The following is a 9,196-nucleotide window of genomic DNA, read 5'->3' on the forward strand; positions in this document are numbered from 1 at the left end:
GAATAGTTTATATAACATTTACTCAATACATAAGCACCTTTTTGGGTTGATTCCTAGTTTAATTTAATGAATTATATAATTAAATTAACTTTTATTATGAAATAATTAAATGTATGTGTAAAATCCCAAAAAATTCCAAGCGAGAACCCCAAAAAAATAAAAATATTCTTCCATATCAAATCATATATTAGTGATCTAATCAAGTGATTCTCTTTACTCCAAAATTGTTGGATTTACACGTTCAAGATATTCTATTTTTAAGCATTGGCGATATGTTTGTTTGGAATATCTAGACAGTAATTAAAGGTTTGATTTATGTGACTTTTTTAATTCATTTTTAATAGTTTGTTTCTAATTAGAAAGTCCATATTAATACATACTTTAAGTTTTATATTCTTAATCCCAGTAACGTGTAATAGTATTAAAATTTTAAACATTGACAGAGTAGTTAATTATTATTAATTATTTTGTGAAATCTCACTATTAATAAGGATAGTATAAAATAAATACAGATCTCTCACTCTATAATCAGCTATTTAATTATCCTTTCCGAAAAATACCAACTTATTAATGACAAAAAAGTTCAATTTGAAAAAAAACCAAACATGTATTGCTCCTGAAGTTCATAAAGTTTTCATTCATCATACCCTTTCACAACATTTAAGTTGGGAATTATTGAATTTAAAATATTAAGCAAATCCTCTTGAATATGATCAACCTGATCTGCTGGTGTAAATTCATCTTGAGAAGATCGAGCTATTGTGACAATATCTGGTTTATCCGGCAAATATGAAGCAATTGCACCACGTGTTAAAAAATTTCGAATTTTTTCCATTAAATCTTTTATTTCTTCTTCATTACTTTTGTGATTGGGAAGATCTTCATCGTCACAAGTACAGCCAGCATCATGAATTAATCCCCAATCTATTACTTCGCCCTCATACTCACGCTCCAAATCATCAACGATTGTACTAACTTCATTGACATACTCGTTGCCAGGACCATTATAATCAATCAAGGATCCATTATTTTTTTGAAGATGCTGAAAAACATCATCTAATTTAGTCAGTAGCTCTTTTCTCTTGCGTGAAGTTTCAAGTGCAAATTGTATTTTGTCTTCCCCTCTGAGGTATGATGGAACAGATGAAAAAACGTATAGTTTCTTTAGTCTGAAATTGATAGTAAAGTGTAACTAATTGTAAAACTAAAAGGTAGTAATTAATGCATTATGCGATGATGTTTCATAAAAGTTACCTTTCATATAATTGTATTTTTGGATGCAAATTTAAGAATGGATTATGTACAGAGAAGAAATCTAAATCAAAATCCAAAACATAGCCTCCTTCAATAGATGGAATAGATGCCGGATTAAATGATTCGTGACTGGAGAGGGAAATGACAACTAAACAGACCTCGACGGTATTAATAAGCTTAGATGGTTCACGTACAATGCCTTCACTTAAAAAATATGACTCTAAACAAGTTACGAAAATTTCCCCTGAGTCTGGATCTTCACCTATTAAAGAAGTAACGAAAGAAGATTAAAATATCCATAATAAAATTATGCACACCGATATAAAAGGGATAGATCCCATCCGCTATCTGAGTAGACCAAGGAGGTTTGATCCAAATGATAGTGGAAAATATACGGAGATATGCAGCAGGGAGAATCCAATTTTCTATGCTCATAACATCATAGAGATGATACACATCCTCTTTCAATTTTGACGCTTTTAGTTGAGCCGGCAACATCAGATCTGGATGTGAATCAAAATGTATAAGTACATTGTTTGTGAGTGGTAGTCTTTTGGATCCCACTGAGCGGAAAACATGTGGAAGCACATCATGATGATCCTCTTCTACAAATGCTTTAATAATGTCCTTAGGTCGAGAACTCCCCATAATGGCAATACTTTGAAATATACTTCACTTTTTGTCAAATTCCAAGTGATGTTTGTTTAGTAGTAGTAAGCAAATAAGAAAACAAAATAGACACAACACAAACAGAACCACGAAACCTATTGTAATTCCACAATATATATCGTACTTTTGTAATAAAGTAATAATGAAAAGTTCTAATAGATCAGCATTGTTGATGTCAATCATTTTGAGGACCTAAACAACCAAGTTTTATAACAATGAAATCCCTTTTTTGATTAACATTAAGGGAAATAGTGAACTATTGGATGTCAAAATGGGGCCATCAAATAAAAGGACATAATCTTACTTTCTATCAAAAATATATCCCTAACCTTGTTTTATTATATATCTTAATCTAAAATGTATTGTTTTTTAAATAGGTAATTACATGACAACACAATCTTATATCAATAGTCTTCATAAATATTAATAATTACAATGGAAATATTTTTCTTTAATTATCCTAATTTTTTTGTCTTTTATAGATAAAAGAAATTACACATTTCTTATGGATTTTCAGTAGGTATTAATTTGATTTAGTTCAAATATCACTATTCATCATTGGCATCAATTAGTATTCAATGAAGGTGTTTAGTCTTTTTTTCCTTCATAAATATATTTGAATGGAGTTTAATCAAGATTTATTCAATATTTGTACATGTTATGTAATAAAAATATGTCAATTTTGAGCACAGAAGGCGACGTTTCCTTCAATTATGATATAATTTATGATTTAAATATATGCTCTTTTTTAGACATGATTTTTTGTTGCAGTCACACAGAGTCAGTCAAGAATGTAAATTATAATTAATAGAGCTAACCTTTGCAATAAAAGCCTATCCAATTCAGTAGTTTAGATCATATTCTACAAAATCCTTCATAAATTAAATATGGCTTTCAAATGAGAGAAAAACAAAACAGATAACTTTATTCACCAAATAATTAATTTGAACAGAGTGAATCAACAACATTAAATTGGACAAATATCCATATAAATTTTTTATCCAGACACACTTCTCAGCCAGCTCTGAAGATCCATTAGTCCATTTTGGTCAGTAGCTGATGCCTCTAGGAATTGAACATTTGCTTTTAAATTAGAAAATGTAAAGTCTTTTCCAGGAGATTTGATAACAAGGGACGAGGTTGATGATGCATTTTCTTCATCCTTGTTCAAGGATCGGGAATGGATTTCATGAAGAAGATTGATTTCTTCTTCTAAACGCCTTCGAATGAGAGAGATTCCTTTTGAATTTGAAAGATCCTATTGTTGCAAAAGATAAAAATACAAGGATTAAAACTAAGTATTTGCATTATTTATATGAAGTTTTACCTGTTTGTTGCAAACGATAGCAAAATTGTTCTTTCCAAGAATGGGATCCTTTAATAACTCACATAAAAATTCCCCAGCATCCCTCAACTTGCTTTCAAATGTAGAAGCATCAAGGACATAGGCCACAGCCGGTGATTTACCCTTAAATTTATCAACAAATCCTTTGCGAATCCGCTCATGACCAGGAATATCAACTACATCAATTTTAATGCCATTGTCTTTGACTGTATATGACCCTTTATTACAGGTCAATGACGTGAAAGTTTCTTCAGTGACTCCATGTAAAAGTTTCATAAAAATCGTCGTTTTTCCCGTGTCTGTGGGTCCTACAAGAATGATATTGCGAACCTTGGAGCGTTTTTTCTTAAACCACAGAAGAGATAATAGTACCAAAAAACAAACCAAAAGGATTCCTAAAGCTTCCCAATGCATCTTAATATCAAAGTGGTCCCTAATAATTAGAAACATATATCATAAAATTAATAATCCAAATATGTTGAAATATCTTTTCACAAACTATTATTGAATATAATATTTTAAATAAAAACTTAATTGTAACATAACTTTGGAACTTAATATACGACAACCATATGTCAATTATTTGATTAGAACTGATGAGACAAACCCATACTACAGTCTGTTACAAAGTATATATTTAAAAAAAAATATATTTATAAAACTGAAAGTTCTTACCAAAATCACAAACTCTGCTCATGAGAGAGGAAATATCCCAATTTTTGAGGAGCTGAATGCTGACGAAGTCAATAATATAATGAAAACAACGACGCTAAAATAAAATTGAAAAAAATATCTCTCTCAACCTTTCCTACAAAAAGAAATGTGCTAAATCCCAATGGTTTACGTCATTTGCTCATACAAGGAAAGGGACCGCGCATATTATTTTGATTTTAATAGGTCCTTAATTATTACTTATTAGTTTGACACGTAGGTTCTTTGGGCGTCAGAACTCTAGTTACTTTCGTTACATTTTATATCTGTATTTAAGAATGATACATTATATAAGAAATATTTTGAATTCAAAGTTATTAATGTTGTATTTTGCTCCTTGATTTGGTAAATCCGAGAATATTTTGTCAATTTTTTTGTGGCTAGTTCTCGATTAAATCAAGGATAATAGAAATATATTTCTAATAAACCTTGTTGAAATAAAATGACGTCATATTTTTATATGTCTTCTTTAGCTCTCTCTATTGAATATTAATATAAATAATACTCTTGAAGTTTAGGGAGGACCAAGACAGGTTGTGGTATTTCCAAAAATAAAATTTGAATATTGATAGCCATAAGCCATGGCGTTGCTAGCCTCGAGGGGGGAGCTCAATCCTCCTCCATATATATATGTTGTATGCAAGTTGCAATATATATATACAAGTTGTAACTTGTATAAGCAAATTGTACAAGTTGATATTTCTTCGTCTTATTATTATTTCATTACAGTATACTGTTTATGAGTCATTCTAATTACACAGGAGCGTTTGCAGGGGTTGGACTGGAGGGCCTTTCCCACATTTAAGGAATGTTTGCTTTTTACTAGAAAATTAAATATTTGAAATTAGATTTACTTAAATTTTTTGTGAATAGCTATGGACTTTTGAAATTTTTTCCCAAAAAAAAATTAAATTCCAAAAAATGTAATATTTTGTGAATGTTTGTGAATTTTTTGAAATTTAATTCTAAAAATATGAAATTTTGAGGGGATTTTCGAAATTTTTATCGAAAAAATTTTATATTTCAATTTAATTTTTCATGTTTTTTCAAAAATTTGAAATTTTTTCAAATTTGAATTTTTTTTTCAAAAAATTTAATATTTTTTTAATAGCTGTGGATTTTTGAAATTTAGTCCAAAAATTTAATATTTTGCGAATGTTTGTGGAGTTTTGAAATTTATTTCTAAAAAATGTGAAATTTTGAAGGTATTTTTGAAATTTTTATTGAAAAAACTTTATTTTTTCATTTAATTTTGCATATTTTTTCCAAAAATTTGAAATTTGAATTTTTTTTTCAAAAAAACCATCTAATTTTTTGTTGCGACTTGTACAATATGCTTATACAAGTTACAGCTTGTACACCACATGAATATATGAATATATAAATAAAACTATTGATACAAGTAATTGAATAATTAGGATGTTGATTATTATGATCATCATCATCATGGAGTCATAATAATGTAGGGTTATGAAGGCAATGATTTTTTTTTGTGACTTAGACTACTTGAAATTATTTTACTCCGACTCCAACTATTTGAAATTATTGTTAGATACAACTTTGCTATATCAAGCAATATGGATTTAATTCGAGAATACGGTTGATCCTTAAGTATGTACTGCCCCATCTTGTTGATTGAACTTTTTTTAGCCCTTTCAACTCCAACTATTTAGAATTATGGCCTCCAGAGTCCAACACTGTCAAATTTCACTACTCCAACTCCGCATGCTCGATTAATAGAGGAAACACTGAAATGAAAATGCAACGAGCTCCTTTGTTGTGCTTGACGGAAGTGCAAAAGAATATTCTTATTCTAATCAAGTAAATGGAGTAAATTGAAGTTTTAAAAATTCATATTTTACCCGTTTTAAAAAACAATTAAATTTCTTTTTAGAGATACACCATTAATCACCAGTTATCGTTTTTATAATATAGAATAAGTGAGTTTTCCATTCTTTTTTTTTTTTTAAATATGCTAAAAATCGAAAATCATTATACTTTTAATTTAGGGCAATTTTTATAATGAGACACATATATTATGAGTAATATACATTATTACATAAATTGTAGTGATTTAAATCGTGTGTATTTTTTAGAATTGATAACCTGAAGAATAAATTTTCTTTTCCTTAGCTGTTGTCATTATTATTTAACTCCTCAGTAGTTAAATTCCTTTTCTAATATATTCATAACCTGAAAGAACATTCGTTTGTTCACACAAAAGGGAGAGTTACTCTATGGATATTTTGTAGAGTTATAATCATAGCCCTTCTTGTACTCTGAGTTGAATTGAAGATCGACATCGGAGTAATTCATGCCAATGTTCTTGTTTATTGCCTTCTTCCCCGTTCTTCCTCGTCGCAGCTGATTGTAGCTCGAAAATACTCATGCAGCAAAATTCAGCTCGCGACACATCACTATTTTTAGTGTTCATTAATGTTTGGCTTTTTGAAGGGTAGGTCATCTGATTTGGAGATTTGCAAATAATTCAAAGAAGTATTTCGTCATAGGATATCCGTTGCTTAAATTAATTGGAGTAAATGATAATTAATTTCCATGTAGAGTCCGTAGCCGAGTACAAGAACGGTAATGAAATTATTTTGACTTGCACACTGCATAGTCTGTTAATATTATATTTGTGGAAATTTTGTTTAATTTCCAGGAATAAATTTGCTTGCTTTATAGAAGAGGTGGGAATAAGTCCATATACATTTTGCAAGTCCTTTGATATTTTCATTGAGCCTTCAAATTATGAAAAATTTGTTATAAACGATCAGAAATCGAATCAAGTCTCGAGTCTTAGCTTTAGAATCCAAGTAATGCCATAAGTCCTTGATTGAGATCCATCGAGTCGCAAATCCTGAAATTATGGACTCAAGTCTCCAACCAAGGAGTGAAGATTATGTATTGGAATACAATATTACGTTCGACTTATTTCATTATACTGTTTAGTACTTATTTAACTCACCCATTCTAATTAAGTATAAATAAAACATAATCATGATTGAGTTACTATTTTCAATAATCATTATCATCAAAAAGTTATTATCAAATACTAATATAGTTATATTTGAGTACTTATGACTTATTATTTACTTTTTTTAAATTTATATACAGTAGTTTATATCATATCATTCGATTAAGATATGAAGATTCAGTTATAAATAAGTTTGGTTTAAGATCGTCCTTGTTTATGGGAAATTGATGAGCCAGCTTATAAAGATAAATCTTTAAAAAACATTTCATGGGAGGAAATATCGGTTATTGTACTGTATGTAAAAACTGGTTTATACATATTAATATTTAAAACGTTTTATTTCATGTCGCTTCGTAGACAAGGGGGCCAATTTAGATATTTCATTGAGTCAGAGTTCTGCTTTAATAAGACCCAACACGAGGCTTTGTTACCTCAAGTTCTAAATAGAGAAGGCGATTGGAAGAGGGCTTTGCGTTTTCCATGCTGAAAAAAATTCATAAAGTGGCGTGGTTCACTTTAAGGCCAGTGTTAGGAGTCATTGAGGCGGCAAATTACCTACACGAAGCCTTGAAGTAGAACCAAGAAACATGGAGAATAAAGGAGATGAGGGAAATGGTGAAAAGGGATGCCCTCCAAAATTGGAACTTCTTCCAGGCCTTTCGGAGGCTTAGAGACTTTAATCTAGTCTTCCAAACTGTTTGGTCTCCTGACAACCATGTGAGACCCTATAAAACGTAAATATTTTTAAATATTCGGCTGGGCGTACTAATCTTTTTGTGGAAAACTGCAAAATTATTTTAGTTGCCTCTTTTATTTAAAAGTTAATGAAGAAGATTATATGTTACAATTCTTATCGGGAGGTCCAACAACAAGTTTGTTCCAAGCAAACCCGAAACAGGATAGTGCAGCGCAGCTAGCAGTTGAAAATGAAATTGCAGAGTTTTTGCGTGTTGGAGCAATAGAGAAGGTACAGGATATATTAACCGAAATACAGACAGTTTTGGGGGTATTTGTAATTAAGATGTAGAGTTATCCTCAATCTCAAAGATTTAAATAAATTTTTCGCAAAATCTAACTTTAAGATTGAATCAGTTTTTTCATTAAAACTGCTTTAAAAGGGATCATTTTTTATGTTCTATGGATATATCAAATGCTTATCATACTTTTAGGATAAAGGAAAGAGACAGACAATTTCTTAAATTCCTCTGGAATGTTAAAAAAATGTAGTTCAGATTCCCGTGCTTCGGCCTGTTATCCGCTCCTAGAGTGCTCACAAAGATGTTAAAACCTAGTATGTCTTTTTTGAGTGGAGAACTCTCGATTTCGGGTAGTATCTACCTAGATGATCTTATCTTACAAGGGGATTCTGAGGAGGGCATAAGATCAGCGGCTTGTCTTATAACTTGCCTACTCTCCTTGTTGGTATTTTCTGTGAATTTTGATAAATGTGCATTTATCCCTTCTAAAACTTTGTGGTCTAAAATGACGGTGAATATTGATGTGAATTTCAAAAAGAATTAATATATATATAATTTTTTGTATTTTTGCAGTTTACGCTTATGTTTTTTGTATATATATATTTTATTTATAAAGTTTATTTTTGGTTATTATTTTGGTAGAAGAATATAAGGGTGAATATCTTCCAAGTCCCTTAACCACGCTATATCATAGAATGACAGTTGCTTATTTATCATTTAATGACAAATATGGGAAGATTATTTATATAAAATATTAAGTTGATTTTAAATCTTTCAGCCAATGCAATTGGAGCAGACGAGGATCGTAGAATGTGGTATCTCGTAGTATATGGGCATAATTTAACTAAACTACAAACAGATCTCCTTTTGAACCAAACAAAATCATCAGCAAGGAGCATCTAAATATTTACCTTGTTCCCGATTATATACCAAAGTTGAAGAAGCACATTACATAGGTGATAATCTCAGAGTATCTATCAAATAACACTCCCCTTAAATAGAAAAAACAGATCTGGTTGGGTTTCAATCACTGATGTGAAAATGTATCTTGAAATAATTTTAGTACATGACTTCTCCTCCAATCGTTGTCGAGCTATATGAATAAATTAATCTAAATGTATCATTTGCATATCTGGAGTGCTGACTTGGAGACACAAATAAATAAATTCTTAGTATAAAGAATAATAGTGACAATTCCCAAGACATATTTATAAGTGAAATAAGTGTTTCAAGATAATAAGTAATCCCCGTCCAAAGTTGATT

At 30.1% G+C, this 9,196-nt stretch overlaps 2 protein-coding genes across 3 annotated transcripts; both read right to left on the minus strand.

Annotated features, from left to right (window-relative positions):
• Positions 1–373: 373 nt before the first annotated feature.
• Positions 374–2,008, minus strand: MESR6 (misexpression suppressor of ras 6). Its single transcript, XM_040727906.2, has 3 exons — positions 1,572–2,008; positions 1,255–1,516; positions 374–1,169 (listed from the first exon to the last, which is right to left on the minus strand). Exons 1-3 carry the CDS (start codon positions 1,900–1,902, stop codon positions 635–637), a joined length of 1,128 nt encoding a protein of 375 aa, XP_040583840.1. The 5' UTR covers positions 1,903–2,008; the 3' UTR covers positions 374–634.
• Positions 2,009–2,822: 814 nt separating this feature from the next.
• SrpRbeta (signal recognition particle receptor beta) lies at positions 2,823–4,093 on the minus strand. Of its 2 annotated transcripts, none has more exons than XM_040727902.2 (3): positions 3,944–4,093; positions 3,251–3,701; positions 2,823–3,181 (listed from the first exon to the last, which is right to left on the minus strand). In XM_040727902.2, the coding sequence occupies exons 2-3, from the start codon at positions 3,680–3,682 to the stop codon at positions 2,921–2,923; spliced, it is 693 nt and encodes a 230-aa protein (XP_040583836.1). In that variant the 5' UTR covers positions 3,683–3,701; positions 3,944–4,093; the 3' UTR covers positions 2,823–2,920. The 2 variants fall into 2 exon arrangements, with proteins under 2 accessions (XP_040583836.1, XP_040583838.1); XM_040727904.2 differs by lacking the exon at positions 3,944–4,093 and adding an exon at positions 3,815–3,926.
• Positions 4,094–9,196: the final 5,103 nt, after the last annotated feature.

The sequence above is a fragment of the Lepeophtheirus salmonis genome, chromosome 2, assembly GCF_016086655.4.
Source record: "Lepeophtheirus salmonis chromosome 2, UVic_Lsal_1.4, whole genome shotgun sequence".
In the NCBI taxonomy this organism is placed as follows: Eukaryota; Metazoa; Arthropoda; class Copepoda; order Siphonostomatoida; family Caligidae; genus Lepeophtheirus; species Lepeophtheirus salmonis.

Excerpts from the sequence above, each read along its gene's own strand:
- MESR6 (XM_040727906.2), bottom strand. The coding sequence starts at position 1,902 with ATGGGGAGTTCTCGACCTAAGGACATTATTAAAGCATTTGTAGAAGAG. Across the intron at positions 1,517-1,571 it reads GATCTATCCCTTTTATATCG|GTGAAGATCCAGACTCAGGG; the intron begins GTGTGCATAATT and ends CTTCTTTAATAG. Across the intron at positions 1,170-1,254 it reads AAAATACAATTATATGAAAG|ACTAAAGAAACTATACGTTT; the intron begins GTAACTTTTATG and ends TATCAATTTCAG.
- SrpRbeta (XM_040727902.2), bottom strand. The coding sequence starts at position 3,682 with ATGCATTGGGAAGCTTTAGGAATCCTTTTGGTTTGTTTTTTGGTACTA. Across the intron at positions 3,182-3,250 it reads CTATCGTTTGCAACAAACAG|GATCTTTCAAATTCAAAAGG; the intron begins GTAAAACTTCAT and ends TTGCAACAATAG.